This window comes from Anabrus simplex, chromosome 1, assembly GCF_040414725.1.
Source record: "Anabrus simplex isolate iqAnaSimp1 chromosome 1, ASM4041472v1, whole genome shotgun sequence".
NCBI lineage: Eukaryota > Metazoa > Arthropoda > Insecta > Orthoptera > Tettigoniidae > Anabrus > Anabrus simplex.
Window position 1 is genome coordinate 320,341,423 of NC_090265.1, and position 17,849 is coordinate 320,359,271.

The 17,849-nt window shown below is 41.3% G+C and overlaps 1 protein-coding gene across 1 annotated transcript in view; it reads left to right on the plus strand.

Moving 5' to 3' along the window:
• The window catches only part of LOC136865478 (Krueppel-like factor 12), a 525,451-nt gene extending 508,273 nt beyond the window's left edge, over positions 1-17,178 (plus strand). Inside the window, exons 7-8 of the mRNA XM_068226263.1 lie at positions 14,190-14,386; positions 16,730-17,178. Coding sequence (XP_068082364.1) covers positions 14,190-14,386; positions 16,730-16,902 — 370 coding nt within the window. The 3' untranslated portion in view covers positions 16,903-17,178. The remainder of the gene's footprint in view (positions 1-14,189; positions 14,387-16,729) is intronic.
• The last annotated feature ends 671 nt before the right edge of the window (positions 17,179-17,849 follow it).

Sequence of the window (17,849 nt, forward strand, 5' to 3'; positions counted from 1 at the left end):
TATGGATGACGTATGGCACTAATGATGTGAACTGTAAGAATTGGTAGTTTCAATTGGACTATTCATATGAATTCAGAAACAAGATTTAAAGTAGTTTATATACATAACTAAAGTTAACTCCCAGAGTCTTGTGGACAAGAGGCCGTCCCGGGCTGGGGACGTCTAGTTATTAAATATTCCCAGAAGAAGTCTACAGGTAGTCATGCGCTGGACCAACAGAAGAGGCATTAGAAGAAAATAAACGCAAAGAATGGAGGAGATAATCAATGACCAATGTTTTTCGTTCCATTCACTTCGTGAAATATCTTATGCGTAAATAAAGTTCGAAAATGAATTATTTCCGTATCCCATCCTTACAACTTAGTAACTACTCTTCATAGTTGCAGTATTTCCCAGGAAGCTTAGAGGACGTAAATTATCAAATCAGGAGATTCTGACATTTGCCATGGACATTTTAAAACATGTTTCTCTACTCTTTGCCCCCATGTTGTAGGGGCCAGGGATTCTAAATATGGGGTGAGGGCTGGAACGGGGTTCGCTCTGAGTTTTCCTCTATTCTTACGAATGTGATAGGAAGCACATTGAACCGCCGAACAAGGAGGGTATCGATTAGATGTCTGCGAGTAGATCAATGCCATAAATGGCTCGATTTGTTATTGTTGTTGTTATATTTTTTGTTAATCCATTTAAGGGATTCACACGTGTGGAAATGATCTGAATGCCAGTATTATTGTGTGGCTGTGATGAGTGCGATTTAATACACACTCGTGTGGTCATCTGATGGAGCATCAAACATGTTAACGAATGTTCTCATGAGACTGGACAACCTATTGACTCTTTACTTCTCTCCTGGATTCATTTGCTGGGTGGTTATCCACAATACACTATCCTGGAACAATGAATTCCCATGGATTTGTGGTAAGTCTCCAACTTCACAGGAATGTATGTCAGCAACATTTCTTGCTTTATGCATGTTTTTATATTTTTTATTTAGCGTTTCATAAATGGATATCAATTGAAGGACGTTAAGCAAATAATATTTTATTATTATTAACCGATTTGTTACATACGATAATTACGTGAAGACGTACAGTATACCAGTATAGAAGGCAATGCCCATTTCATTAAGTATCTAGATTTACTTTTTTCTTGTGAATAGGAGAGCTCCATAAGTGGAAGGGTACAGAGCCTGTAGTGTGTAACACTTTCGTGTCCTATTCACTTGAGTGATTTATTTGCGAGTAACATTATCTTGACACATTTCAAGGCCCCGAGCCCTTGTTCAGTCACATAGCACATGTCACTCGTGTCCATATTCACTTAGCACTCCCCGCTGGGGTCTGTGGCACATCTCTGCACAAGAAGATACCGAGAAGTATCTTTTACCTTCTTACTAAGCAGCTTACACGATTAGACTTACTTTTCGTATTTCGCCCTGGACACAAACTCATAGGTGTGACCTTCAATGTAGGTTTAGTGTTTTTAAGATTGAGCACATATTTATGAAATTAATTTCTGTTGAAATTAAGCTTACCTCCCTGTCGGAGGAGTACTCTCTTCTGCTGTGCATTAAATATGTTCATTATGGAATTCAGTCTCATGGTTTGTTGTCATTACAGATTATTGCACTACTCATCATTACGTTAGATAGTTTCAGACCGAGCAAGTTTACTACTTGGTACGAGTCGTATAGCTGTAAGCTGGCGTTCGAGAGAGATGGGTCGAGCCCCTCCGTTGCCAGCTCTGAAGATTGCTTTCCGTTGTGTTCTTTTTTCGCGTCAGCAAAAGCCAGGGCTGTATATTACCCTCCTTGTCCTCGTCCCTTCTATTAATTGTTAAATTATTTGAAGTTATTTTCATACAATTGTTTGTTCTAGTTAAACTCACGTGTGAATTGACACTGGAACATGTTAGCTGTGGAATAAAAATAATAATCATCGTAATAATTTATGCCCCTCTAATTACTGTACTTATGTGGTTTTCGGATATGCCGAGGTGTCGGAAATTTGCATTACACGAAGGTGAGCCGCATGTGATCCATTCATTTTGTCACTCGGTACGATACACAACGAGTATTCTAACGTCTCTTTTACGTACGAGTAACTTGCATATTGATACATCATTCAGTTTGAGAGACATTAACATGGAGGTCACTTGCCTCATTATCGAAGAAAGCAGAAGCAGAAGGAAGAGTTGTAACTCCTCGAATACATGAAAGATAGGTTTACGAAAATGATTTTTTTTTTTTTTTTTTACGTCGCACCGACAAAGATACTGTAGGTCTTACGGCGACGACGGGATAGGGAAGGTAAAAAGCACCAAACATAAAAGATCGGAAATTATACTTTGCATAATTTTGATTATGTACAGGTTGTTGGTACAGCTACTATTAGCTGATAAATTTGATATTTCCTCTTTTAAATCCCCTTATTTCTGCCACGCCACTGTATAGTTATCGAAATAAATACATTGTCTAATGCACTTCCCGGCTATCCCTGAACTCAGAAGTGTTTAGCCGTTTTCCCATGATGTCGTAGCAAAAAACGGAGGGACAGAACTTGAACTGAACCTCGTTTCGACTTTTCGATACCTAATCCGAGATGAAAACTAATATTTCAAGTGTAGAGACAACATTTTATTTCTATAGATAGGTGCCTGGAGTTTTGCTGTGAGTTTCTGTGTTAAGACCTGCAGTATCATTGTACTTGTAGTAGCAGTTGAAGTTAACTGTAATTCTCAAGACAGTTTAATGTATTGCTATACAAAATTTGACCATTGTGTTCGGGACAGCTGTACGTGATAATTTAAATGTAAGGACAGTTGCACTCCATTGTGCGAGTGACCACATAAATATCACTCGCAAATCAAGTTGTACAAATGGGCTAAACAATGTTGGATATAATCATTATTTTGACACAACCTTTATCATACCGTTTGCCCTTTCAAATAACCTTGTTTTATTCTTACTTACCAATAGCGGACATTTCTGGGGAAAATAAAATAATGAAAGCACATGTCGTTACTCTCCAAAAAGTACATTTTTCTACCGGATCTACACCAAACTACAACGACCTCTTTATGAACCACTGCGGCTCTTACTCCTTAGAGAGCCACATTACTTTTATGAAATAAAGAATAAAAATCAATTCTAACTTCTTGGGAAACATGCTTACAAAACATAGAAAACAAGAATGTGTTGGGTGGTGTGCTTACCGCCATAAAAGTAAAGAGATGGAATTGAAGACCTTGATGCAAGAAGGGGATAACTCCACTTCTTTTAGTAACCCACTTTTTAATGCTGTGTAGAGGAAAAATAAATTATGCTTCTTTCGGTAGAAGAAGGAGATCTCATTTTCATATGCTAGTCTGTATAGGTTTAGAATCTTATCCCTTATACCACTTCGGTGGAAAAACAAGGATAAATAGTTTTATGAGCTTTTTTTTTTTTTTTTTTTGCTTTACGTCGCACCGACACAGATATGTCTTACGGCGACGATGGGATAGGAAAGGCCTAGGAATTGGAAGGAAGCGGCCGTGGCCTTAATTAAGGTACAGCCCCGGCATTTGCTTGGTGTGAAAATGGGAAACCACGGAAAATCATCTTCAGGGCTGCCGGCATTGGGGCTCGAACCCACTATCTCCCGATTACTGGATACTGGCCGCACTTAAGCGACTGCATTTTATGAGCTTCCGCAAGAAGGCGGCACATATATGTTGGTGTGATGAACGCGCCTTTTTACATCGGTTGATAGAAGGATGGCACGAAACAGTGACGAATTTACTGTTTTCGAGGATACTGGAAGTGAATATGTTCCGTTAGAAACAGATAGTCACTCAGGAAAGTGTGCGCAGCAGAAGAGTAAGAAAAGGAAGAGAAATCCAAGTGCCTGGACAGCAAATAACACTCACTGCCGAGCCTGTATATGACAGTATGCTTCCTATTAAGGATTCCAGGGCTGGACCTCACGGCTGGCCCCAACCGTCGCTGTCCTGAGAATGGTTTTCCGTAGTTTTCCATTCTCCCGCACTAAGGTCAATGTCGGGACAGTTCTTAGTCTAGGCCACGGCCGCCAACCTCCTCATCTTTTCCGAGCATCTCCTTCACAGTAACAAATCTCCCGGCCTGAGAGACGGTGTCACCGTCTAAGAGGCCCGCCTTCCCCTTCAGGGGAGGAATGAAAACATTTCACTGGTAGTAAGGATGCCAAACTCAAGGATACAATGAATCTTCCATCGCGGTACGTTTGTAAGAGTGACACGTGGTGTTATAAATCTCTAATATCACGATCGGGTTTGTGTTCCAAAAGTGATGTTTCTTCTTCTTAGAGATTGACTCATTCAGCTTCTCTATCATTTGTATTTCCATATGAATAACAATATTCCAGGCAATAAACTGCTAATATTAATTTTAAAGATTTTCTATAGTAATTTGATATAATAATAATAATAATAATAATAATAATAATAATAATAATAATAATAATAATAATAATATAAGTGTGTACTTCTATATTCAAATATCATATAGTGTGTGTATACAACACTTATCGACTGACAGTTCCATTAAAGTAGACTGAAATAGAACCCCACGGCACTTAACGCCCTTGAAAGGGCTTTGGCCTGCCCAGCGACCGCTGCTCAGCCCGAAGGCCTGCAGATTACGAGGGGCCGTGTGGTCAGCACGACGCATCTTCTCGGTCGTTATTCTGGGATTTCGAGACCGGCGCCGCCATCTCACCGTCAGACGGCTCCTCACTTCTAAACACGTAGGCTGAGTGGACCTCGAATCAGCCTTCAGGTCGAGAGAAAATCTCTAAACTGGCCGGGAATCGAACCCGGGGCCACCAGGCGAGAGGCAGGCATGCCACCCCTACACCACGGAGCCGGCAGACTGAAATAGGCTATGTGGTTATTTTTTCATACTTCAGTGCAAGAAAGGAATAAGCACATTTTTTTATTTGCTGATTACATAAAAATCAATGTATTCACTGTATTGATTTTGTGCCTACAAATCAATCAATCAATCAATTAATTAATTAATTAATCGATCAATCAATCAACCTGTATAAAGGATAGCATGAAATACCATGTCTAGATTTTTACCCTTGCTGAAAATTGTGTAAAAATGTGAGTTATTCCCTTGTTGCACCGAGGTCTTGAGCTGTTCACTGAGGTAACAGCCGCGACCTGCTGGGTGATAATGAAGTAAGGCCTTTCTGGCTGTGAATGGCAGGATATATTGAAGACTAGCTGATGTACCCGTGCTTCACTATGGAATTCTAAATTGCATACAGAATTCTAGGTTAGGTAGTGTAAACGTTGTGAGCAAGATTGTATTAAGTTGCATAGCTCTCAATGTTGCCCTAGAAGCACGACGGGCAAGTCACCAACGTTTGTTCTCGTATGAAGACTGGGTTAGGGAAATTTCATTGTAATGGTAGGCCTGCTTGCCTACCGTCAGTCACAATCAAGTTGGGGAGTTTTCATTATAATGGCAGTCACTCTCCACCTGCCTTTATAGATTCTCAGAAAGACTCTCTTAATGGTTTTCCCAACTGAAATGAACATGGGTCATTACAATGACGTCAGTAGGAATGGCGCGATTAAAAGCAATGCTTTCATATGAAATACTCGATCAAATGCAAAAACACACATTTTCTCACTTTTAACGAACAGTGCTACGCTGCCGAACTAACAGTCCAAAGCTACAGAGCTGGAATCACCAAGTCGCAGACATCCGTGATCCGTGAACAATCTTCGTCCTTTTTCCGGTGGGGGGTGGGTTCGAATAGTGGATAGTCCCAGGGCAAAAACTACGCCCGTTTACTTACCTGTTTCCTGGGACTAACCGATGAGACGGAAAATCTCAATTCACTACACTGGGGGGGGGGGGGGGGGGAAGAACTATCTGACGTGGAGGCAATTTTTCCTCCAAGCCAGAGAAGAAACCACATCTTCGCTGCTAATTTGGAATAAAATTAATGTAGATTTAATAAAAGTGAAGAGGAAGAAGCTTTTCTTAAGAAACGTCTCTTTTCAGGGTTGATTTTTGAGTAATTTATTGAATTGAGGTACTATAATTTGGAAAAGGCCTAAATTGTAATTCTAGACCAGTTCATACTACTGCTACTAACTGAGCCTCTGACTTAAGTGCGCACACTGCTCATTCAAAACAGCGCGTCAGAGTAGGTATCGAATAGCTGGAATACTATGATGAACCAGTGTGTTACGTACCAGCAGTATCAGAAAATGTATGAACCAGAGGACTGGCATGCTAAAGAAGAAAGTTATCTAACTCCTCAGCTATTTCCCGCCAATACTCAGTTAGGCTGTTATACTCGATACGCAGCAGTAATCCCATCTATCGGAGTTGAATGTCAGCATAAGAGACAAAGAACATTACAACAAACAACGGTTAGAGTAATGTTATTGTTGATCAATGTTACGCGCTTTCGATATTGTAGGCCTTCACATTATTATCTTCCGGTCCTGAAATACCACTCTTATCATAGTCGGTACGGTAAAACTGAATAAAACATAAATGATCGGAAATTGTATTCCCTGTAACTTTTGTTATGTAGTACTTTTCCATAGGACCAAGAACATAGGTATTTAAAAATTAAATTTTAGGTGCAATCCCCTAAACTACCATTTCACCCAAGGTGAATAACATTGTTCATAGTTTAAACTGTAGTTTCTTATTCGCTGACTCTATATACCGATGTTCATTAAATTCCGTTTACCCATTTTCTCGGGGCTCGGCGTTGATATGGACTTAGCAACAAAAATACTAATTCATGAATATCTGTGTTATAGCCGGTACGGTAAAAATGCATAAGACGTAAATGATCGGAAATTTAATTCTGTATAACTTTAGTTATGTAGTATTTATCGATATGACCACTAATAATATAAATATTTGAGAAATAATTGTAGGCCTTCCCCTAAACTACCATTTCACACAGCGTGAATAAAATGATGTATAGCCTAGATTGTAGCGACTCACCAACCGAATTTACATACCAGTTTTTATTAAAATCTCTACAGCCGTTTTCCCGTGATGCGTGTACATACATACATACATACAGACAGACAGAAATTACGGAAAAGTAAAAACTGCATTTTCTTGTTACTGTAGACATGATCGATACAGAAATACCATTATTTTCAAATTCTGAGCAATGTACAGACAAAACTCTTGACAGCACTAATCGCTGCAAACACTGCATCAGCCCATATTCTGGTTGGATTTACAAATAGCATCGCCAAAATTTAAGCGGTTATAGGGAAACCAGCCGACCCCGTGATGTAGGGGTAGCGTGCTTGCCTCTTACGCGGAGGTCCCGGGTTCGATTCCCGGCCAGGTCAGGGATTTTACCTGGACCTGAGGGCTGGTTCGAGGTCCACTCTGCCTACGTGATTATAGTGCTATTAAAACAATGTGCGTGTTCTGACAGTTCGCAGCACGTGGCGCCGAACAAAGGAGTGGGAGCGCTGTGTTGCCACATGATCCGGCATGAGTTACTACATCACAGTCAACAGCTCTCGTTCTGCGCTAGGCTCTGCGGAAAATAATATCCATTAACGGCGATCATGAAAGAGTTAGAAAAACGTTAAATATTGTTGCTATTATTCCAAGATGGCTCAGCAGTAATTTTATCAGCTCAAATATCGTAAGACAAACTCCTCATTCGCCTTCCTCATAGGCTTTAATGAGTCGGGTTTTGCCCGGTGTTGATAACCTGTCATGTGATGGTCCAATTACATCCACTCCCTCTCTTTCCCCTTCACCTTCTTCCCAAGGCTCCTTTTCTTTCTTTTCTTTTTCTTTCCCTATTCTAATTACTGTAGCTTGAGAAATTTTAAAGCTGCTGCTGTTCTTTCTACAACTTTGTTAACGTCTATCAGTGGGCCTCCATTTTTCCCTTCAGCCTCAAAATATTCCCGTAAGGCACATACCATATCGCGAACTTGACCACTTATAGCGAAGCCATGCCTCTCCATTACGCTTGCCTTTTTTCTAGGTGAATGAATTCTAGGTCGCCCTCGGTGTTTAGCGGCGCTCTGAACGGGTTGCAACATTTTGAATTCAGTAAATGAGACGGTGTTAAAATTACACTATACTACACAATACTATAATTTACACTACACTAGAATGCCAGCCTCGATAACGATACACTTATTAACATGAACACAATAGCACTATAATATTTAGTTGATTTAAAAAACACACTATACAGACAATGATATCTCTTAAAGTAGACATTGTTAGCCCAGCCACATGTGTTACGGTATACTATATTGGCAACGTGGAACTCGGACCGACCGCCTCACGAAGCTTTCAGACAGCGGGGGTAGGAAAAGGGAGAGTGCATGCCGAGCTGGGATTGGCTGAAACAGGAAGCGTGTACCGGTTGCCATAGTAACTGCCACCTCCTACTACCACGCTGAGAGCTGTCAGAACACGCACATTGTTTTAACAGCACTATAGAATTGAGGAGCTATCTGACGGTGAGATAGCGGCCCCGGTCTAGAAAGCCAAGAATAACGGCCGAGGGGATTCGTCGTGCTGACCACACGACACCTCGTAATCTGCAGACCTTCGGGCTGAGCAGCGGTCACTTGGTAGGCCAAGGCACTTCAAGGGCTGTAGTGCCATGGGGGTTATAGGGAAACCACGAAACTTATGGCGGCGCTAAAATGAGGCGTATTGAGCAAGATGACGAGTGAGTTAGTTCGCCATTGCTGTATTCAGTTGGTCATAAAGTGCTATTCCTATTGCAGCAATACCGACCCTTTGAGTAGTATCTTTCGTAACATCCAGGCACGCTTGTCGTAGGGCTGATGACCTAGATCTTAGGCCCCTTTAAACAACAAGCATTAACACTTGTCGTGTTCTTCATGTCTTTACTCAGCAGCTTCCATACTATCACAGCCATGAATGAGACTGAGACTTCCGAGGAAGCTACATTTTGCTCTCGAGAGACAGTTGCAAAACTATTGCATTTATCATGAAATGGCGGCAGACAGAGTCACTGCTCTAGCGGATATGAATATCATCTTCCTCATGTGCTAGGCAGCTGCCAACCGAAGAACTTCTCAGATTCAAACGGCATAATAACGTTCACGAGATGCGAGCCAGTGCTATTCGAGCTATAGGAATATAGGTTTTTGAAGAGATTCACAGCTTTGCCGATTCTGAGAACAGTTGCCATATTGATATTACTGCTATTAATCGATCTAAAGTCCAGGCGGAAATTATTGACCCAGCAATTGCAGCGGATGATCATATTATTAGGGCCACTCGATAAAAATAAGGTTTTCATAACGTAAGTAAATATCACAGAACAGGTACTTTATGAAAATAGTTTTAACAACGCTATTAGAATAAATTACTGTTAGAATATATTACATTTTAATGCTGAATTAATTTCGTGAATAATTGGGCAAAAACTAATATTTTCTGACATCTCAAGTTATGCTGAAACTTTCCCCTTCACCAGCCCCCAGATGTTCTCAATAAGGGTCTGGTAAGTTATCGAGCCAGTCCAAGGCCTTATCTTTGATGTCTGAGAGGAACTTGGTCACCATTTCTTGTCTCGTGATTAGTTTATTTTGTACAATTTGCTTTACGTCGCACCGACACAGATAGGTCTTAGGCGACGATGGAATAGGAAAGGTCTAGGAGTGGGAAGGAAGCGGCCGTGGCCTTAAAAGTAAAGCCCCAGAATTTGCCTGGTGTGAAAATGGGAAACCACGGAAAGCCATCTTCAGGGCTGCCGACAGTGAGGTTCGAACCAACTATCTCCCAGATACAAGCTCACAGCTGCGCGGCCCTAATCGCACGGCCAACTCGCCCGGTTTGTGATAGGTTGCAAAATAGTGCATGAATACAAATTTTATATTTGGAAACCATTCACGGACTTGCGGAAACAACCGTTTGTCCAGCATCTTGTTGCAGACCTATTGATCTTGTCTGAATATTCCTTCCACAAAATACAAGCGACCATTTCCCTCACCACTTATGACAGACTTCACCATGACGCGTAAGGGGTATTTAATAGTCTTCTCAATACACTTTGTTGTATTCTTCACCCTTACGCCTCTTGTAAATACCTGTCATCAAGAAAGCCATTCCTTATGCAGCCAGTCCGTGTTAAGAATGGTGTGAAAATGTTCCTCATAGGGTAGGTTGGTGCGTGCAGTTCAGTGAGCTTGGCATACTGATATGTAAGAACAACTTCTGGCTCGATGAGGGACGCAACAGGAAACTATCTCACTCCTTATTTCCTTCGTGCGCCCCTTCAGTGATGCCTAGGCCATCTCTGACAGTTGATGGCAGAGCTGATGAGTTTCAAACCAGCCTTCGGGCTCAGTACTCAACAACACATATGAGTCCAAAGAAAAATACAAATTACCAGGCGAGTTTGTTGTACAGTTCGCATTTGAGGAATGGTGGGAGCCTTGAAGATGGTTTTCTGTGATTTCCCATTTTTACACCAGGCAAATGCAGGGACTATATCTTCATTAAGGCCACGGTCGCTACCTTCCCCTTCCTAGCTTGTAGCCGGGCTGAGTGGCTCAGACGCTGGCCTTCTGATCCTAACTTGGCAGGTTCGATCCTGGTTCAGTCCGGTGGTATTTGAAGGTGCTCATATACGGCAGTCTCGCGTCGGTAGGTTTACTGGCACGTAAAATAACTGCGGGACAAAATTCCGGCACCTCGGCGTCTCCCAAAACCGTAAAAAAGTAGTTAGTGGGACGTATTATTATTATTATTATTATTATTATTATTATCATTATTATTATTATTATTATTAAAAACCCATGGCGAAACAGTCCAGAAGGGCCATGGCCTACCAAGCGACTGCTGCTCAGCCCGAAGGCTTGCAGATTACGAGGCTCCTCAATTGTAATCACGTAGGCTGAGTGGACCTCGAACTAACCCTCAGGTCCAGGTAAAGATCTCTGACCTGACCGAGAATCGAACCTGGGACCTCCGGGTAGAGCACGCAAGCTACCGCTACACCGCGGGGCCGGCACTTATTATTATGATAATTATTATTAATATTATTATGATTATTTTCTATGACATCGTCGCCAAAGAAACCTGTTTGTGTTGGTGTGATGTCAAATCGCTATGTATATGCAGTCTATATATAATATGTAGTTTACAAAAAGCATTCATGGACTAATGCAATCGCGCCGCGTTTTTCTTTCTTTTTTTGTGGTCAAAGGGGCGAAGTCCGCACCCCCCGCGTGGCGATCAGCTCAAATTTACATCGCCTCCGGCATGCTGTTGATTCTAAGAAGAGAATGAGACAGCAGGGAGGATTGGGGTAAGTGATGCTGAAAGAAGTATCTGCGTGTCCCTATGCTATGCAGGCTAACAGGCCAGATGAGGTATCATGACTATGTAATCGGGTAGTAAGGGTCAGAACAAAACCACATTGGAAAATATAAAAAAATGTCTACTTGTAAAACCGGACACCATGCCGCGTGGTTAACGGTTAGTGTAGCTCTGGACGCCGTCGTGTGATGTGTCATTTGATTCGTCTCAGCGAATCATATGATTATATGGTAGAGCAAAAACAAATAATTTGACAAAAGAATTGGGAAGAATTCACTTGTTTCCAAAATATTGTCAAACGGGCTTAGAATTGTCAAAAACTTATTTGAAAGGATAGAGTGTACTGTCAAAGTACAAAATTTTCAATATCGAGCATCAGAAAGCCTTTACGGGAGCATCTCAAAGTTAAGGTAGGCGATTATCGTGAGAGAGTTCCGCGCTACTCGAGCCAAAGCCGAGAACATCTACTGTTTCAGAGGTGGAACATGTTTTGGAACTCGTGGTCTTGAAGATGACCGAGCAAGTGGCTGTGCGGTTTGGGTCACTTTGCTTGCATTCAGGAGATAGTGGGTTCGAAACCCACTGTCGGCAGCCCTGAAGATGGTTTTCCGTGATTTCCCGTTTTCACACCAGGCAAATGCTGAGGTTGTACATTAATTAAGGCCACGGCCACTTCCTTCCAACTCCTAGCCCTTTCCTATCCCATCGTCGCTATAAGACCTATCTGTGTCGGTGCGAAGTAAAGCAAATTGTAAAAAAAAAAAAAAAAAAAAAACTTGAAAATGTGTTTGTCTAGAATTAAAAAATAAAATATCGAACGCATACTTAACTTTATTTCGACAATACCTATCACGCAGCAAAACTTGCGGCCATGACCCGACAAGCCCCGTTTGAATTATTTCCTTCGTCCCTAAAAGAGAGTGTCGGCCAGGACACATTTTGTGATGTACGGGTAACCCTACTTATTGAGTAGTGTGCTTCTCACCCCGTGAACGGTAATACGTCCTCTCAATACTAGTCGTATACACTGCCAACAGGATGGTCTAGTCCGGATACTTGGAGAGAATGTACGTCCTTGTAATGTAGCCTATGTGGAGATCATTGAAATTTGTTTCACGGCCACTTTGAAATTGTATCTTACGCAATAAGTTATATCTGATTCCAGTACATTGACGTTAATATACGTGATTTCTTATGAATAGCTATTATGTTGCGCTAAGGAGTGGAACTGGTAGCACTGCCACATCTACATTCATCTACTGTACTTAATACCCGCCTTCATTGCTTGCGATACAAGATTCGTGCCATGACGGTCAATTGGATCGGCTTCATTACACTCGTTCAAGGAAAATGCATGTATAGTACTGCGTTCCACCGGTTTACATAGTTGTGATAATTTTCGTATAATTGCGGCATTAATGCCATCTACCAGAGATGAGTGGCAGAAGAAGAGACAGGTCATACCTCAACTAACAATAAGAGCAAGTGAAATATTATTATTAATTAGTTTTAGCGACTTAGGAAATTCATTCATTCATTCATTCATTCATTCATTCATTCATTCATTCATTCATTCATTCATCTGTATTGACCTTTTCTGTTCGTAGTTTACATGGATCATCTGCTGAAAGGTATAAAGTGCCAGGGAGGGATTCAGTTAGGTGGAAATGCAGTTAGCAGTCTGGCCTATGCTGACGACTTGGTCTTATTGGCAGATTGTGCCGAAAGCCTGCAGTCTAAATCTGGGAACTTGAAAATAGCTGCAACAAGTATGGTATGAAAATTAGCCTTTCGAAGACTAAATTGATGTCAGTAGGTAAGAAATTCAACAGAATTGAATGTCAGATTGGTGATACAAAGCTAGAACAGGTCGATAATTTCAAGTACTTATGTTGTGTGTTCTCCCAGGATGGTAATATAGTAAGTGAGATCGAATCAAGGTGTCGTAAAGCTAATGCAGTGAGCTCGCAGTTCCGATCAACAGTATTCTGTAATAAGGAAGTCAGCTCCCGGACGAAACTATCTCTGCACCGGTCTGTTTTCAGACCAACTTTGCTTTACGGGAGCGAAATCTGGGTGGGCTCAGGATATCTTATCCATAAGTTAGAAGTAACAGACATGAAAGTAGCAAGAATGATTGCTGGTACAAACAGGTGGGAACAATGGCAGGAGGGTACTCGGAATGAGGAGATAAAGGCTAAGTTAGGAATGAACTCGTTGGATGAAGCTGTGCGCATAAACCGGCTTCGGTGGTGGGGTCATGTGAGGCGAATGGAGGAGGAGAGGTTACCTAGGAGATGGTAAGAGAAGTAGAGGGAGACCAAGACGACGATGGTTAAACTCAGTTTCTAACGATTTAAAGATAAGAGGTATAGAATTAAATGAGGCCACAGCACTAGTTTCAAATGGAGTATCGTGGTGACGTTTAGTAAATTCACAGAGGCATGCAGACTGAACGCTGAAAGGCATAACGGTTTGTAATGATAATGTATTTATGTATGTTACAGTTATCAAAATTATGTCAAAGTTCGTGCTAACTTTGGACAATTACACATAGATGCTTAAAGTTTAATGGCGTAGAATTTTTGGTTCAGCAATCTGCCAGAGGGAATCCAAATTCTGGCATAGCATTCCACGATTTGTCTGACAGGGAAAAGGTAAATAAGAACTAGCAGTATGGCATCAGTATATTCTTTGAGGGAAGGAGAGATACAGAATAGATCTTTGTATCCCAGCGGTATCACATTTTCTGTTCGAGGGTCGTTCCGTAATGATCATAGCGTATATCAGTATGTTTTGTTGAAAATCAGCACGTGATGTCTGTTTTTCTTTTTTGCAGGGTTTTCCACAAGAGGCCAGCAGCACCAACTAGCCCCTCGCAGAATGGTCTGCGCAGTGGATCACCCTCTCCTAGCGCCCCGCAGGACTACGGTGACAGCTTGCGACGGCGTAAAGTCCATCGGTGTGACGTGGCGGGCTGCGACAAAGTATACACCAAGAGCTCCCACCTCAAGGCGCACAAGCGGACACACACGGGTTAGTAGCTCGTTCTTGCACTCTTTGATCACTATATCAGCGTTTCCTTACTTATTTTAATCTATTATACAATACTTCCTGGAGCAATGACTTTTAATGTTGGCTACTGAATGCATGATTCGAAGCAGTGTATCGATTCATCCAAGTGTCCGAGTGAATCGATTCATAGGAACAGCGAGCTCACGGCACACGATTCAGTTTACTCCCAGCGGACAGTGCTGAGTGGCGCACTCACTGGACGTTGACGAGGAGCCGAGCTTCCGCTGGAGCGAGCCATACAGTGAACCATGGCACACCGAAAGAATCGTGACCGAACACGGCTCAGTGAGACACAAGATACACACGGCTCCTTATCGGCGACTCTAGCCTGCCCTATGACTATGAGTCATGCTCATGACCACTCAAAAGTACCTGTTTGATATTGGGAAGAACGGCTCGGTATTCTCTCAGTTCATATGTCACATCGTTGCACAAGACTTCAATCATATGTGGACAGACGCTATAACTTAACCAACAGTATGATGAATCAGAAAACCAGAGGGCTACTGTACATCTCGGGTAGCCTATACAAAATATGACGATTTAAAAGAATCCTCAGCTGATAGAAAAATACATATTTTCAAAAATGACTGAGCGAGTTGTCGTGCGGTTAGTATCGCGCAGCTATGCGTTTGTATTCGGGGGATGGTGGGTTCGAATCCCACCGTCGGCAGCCGTTAAAACTGTTTTCCATAATTTCCCCATTTTCACACCAGGAAATGCTGGGACTGTTCCGTAATTCAGGCCATGGCTGCTACCTTCCTAATCCTAACCTTTCCCACCCTGCGTCGCCGGAAATCTTCGATGTATTAGAGTGACTAGCATTTTTTTAAAAGAAAGGAGTTCATAGTATGAAGACCAGATGGCAGCTGCGAGCACAGAATGCTGTTGCTGCTGTCTTACCAGTACATACTACACAGGTGCAGTAGGAGCGGTGACTAATGTGCCCTGAATCGGAGCACTGTATCGATTCAGAAACGTGAACGGAATCAAATGAATCGATTCAGTAAAATGAATCGAATGTCCCATCACTAGTGACTTTCACATATAGCAGGAAGAAATACAGACAGTAATGCTTTTAATGCATAAGTTACTATACTGTCGATTTACATTTAGAAAGGAGCTCGCTGTTACTGCGATGTGTCCAAGAAATACCTGTTTCTCGGCACCCTTAAAACAATATATGACTACCTTTGCCATTTCATTAGAAAGATGTTTCTCTTACTATTCTTTTATTCTTTACAAATGTACTGTTTTTCATTCTGAAGACCATGCAATGTTTTTAGAACAATATCATCTTTTTAATGTACTAATTCCCTGCATTCTTCCAACTTCGACGGAGAGACAACTGTGAATGAACAATCCTCTATAGGTGATATGTTCACTACGTTTAGAAAAATAAAGTGAACGTAATCGTAAAAGGGCGGTAACAAGGTTAGATAGCATCTTGTTGAATAGCTCTTACGGTCCACTCGTGCAATTCTGAGTTTACTGATCACCACAAAGGTAATTTTGCTTTTCCTATATCACGTCTACGTGATAAGTGACTTAAGTTAATTGACAAATGAGTGCACATGTTGATACATAGTATTATGGGGACCTTTTACAGCAGATGTTTACTTCATACTGTCACACATAATTATAGTTTTAAAGTTTTATTTCCCTCATCATTCCTAATTCGTAAAGTATTACTTCTCTATTATCGGATTTTATTACGCTCTATGGCATTACTTCTGTTCCAAGAAAGTCAATGTTCGTAGTCGTATGGCATCACCTCTCCTACAGAAAATCAATTATTGTAACCCCTATCGCATTACTTCTCCTTCATAAGTTAATACTTGTAACCCTGCTGGCATTATTTCTTTTCCAGTAAGTCAGTATTCCTAACCCCTAACACATTACTTCTCAAAAAAAAAATCCATTTTGGACATCAGAATTACAGGGATTACGTTTCCAGAAATTTGATTATTTGTAACCCCTATCATGTTCATTATTCTCACAAACATCAATATTTATAACTCCCATGGGATTTCCTGTCTTCTATAAATTTACTTTTCAGAAAATCAATATTTATGACATCTCCAGAAAAATCAATATTCGTAACCTGTATGGCAATACTTCTCTTCCAGAAAAGTTCTTGTGAAGACGATCCAGAGAATCAGTACTCCCAACGTTTACACCCTTCATAATATCACCTTGCAGAAGCCTTAGGGCACTGTCACAGTTATCCTTTCATTCAGTGATATTTCAGAATGTTTTCATCACTGCACCTCCTTTGAAAATAATTATTGATGTTTGTTTCAGGAGAAAAGCCGTATCAGTGCACCTGGGAAGGCTGTACGTGGAAGTTCGCGCGCTCGGACGAGTTGACACGTCACTACCGGAAGCACACCGGGCAGAAACCATTCAAGTGCCACCTGTGCCAGCGGTCCTTTTCGCGCTCTGACCACCTGTCGCTGCACATGAAGAGACACTGAACTACATAAGCACTACGCACCTGCACCGGGAATTCTGTAGTACGAGGGTGCACAACATTTGGAACACCGAGTTGTTCTTATTCTGTCACCGGGGCACTTCACCTCGTTCAGTTCTTTTTACACGGTGCACATAAAACATTTCACCTATTGGGTCCACTGAAGCTGTTTTTGTCGAGTAGCACAGCGTTACAGCTCCGTGTTTCGACAAATTCCTCGCCTCTAGCGGCGTAGAAAATTTCTAACAATGAATGACATGGCCAGTTTTAAGACGTTACCAAGAAAGGAAAGCTTAATGTAAATATCGTTCATCATGTCAAAATCAGGCTGGGGCTCCTTGGTATTTCGAACTTCGAATAGTATTACTCACATGTCTGATAGTAGGTTTTTCTATAACAGAATGCTGTGATGTCTCATCACAGTAAATATCATATTATTTTAATTCATTGAGGTAGTTACATCTTTGTAATTACATGCTATATTTTACTGAACACAATTTCATAATTTCCTTGCATTCTTTCAAGCATTTTTATACCAGACTAATTCCTAAAATGATTGATGGAGTTAATATTGTAATGTTCCGAATTAGTATTTCAAAATTCGGGCTTATTTGTAACCCATTCCACTCTGTGAGCGCTCGTATAATAGCTGCATTAATATGTCTAAGAATGACAATAATTTTGAAACTACTTTGTACATTTTTAAGAACGTGTTCGAGTTGATCAGTACGCTTCAGGTTTAGAAGCGAAACATTTTTATAAACAAGGGTTCTTTCAATTAAAAAAATATGTATGTAAGTCGGAAGATGGAAGTTGATTAATGCAAGTTTTGTGTACTGAGTAGAATTATATCGAATGGCCACATTTCCATTTAACGGTTAGATAACCTGAAACACAAACCTCTTGAGTCATGTAATTGAGAAGGTAGTGAGATGGAAACATGCGGTCACG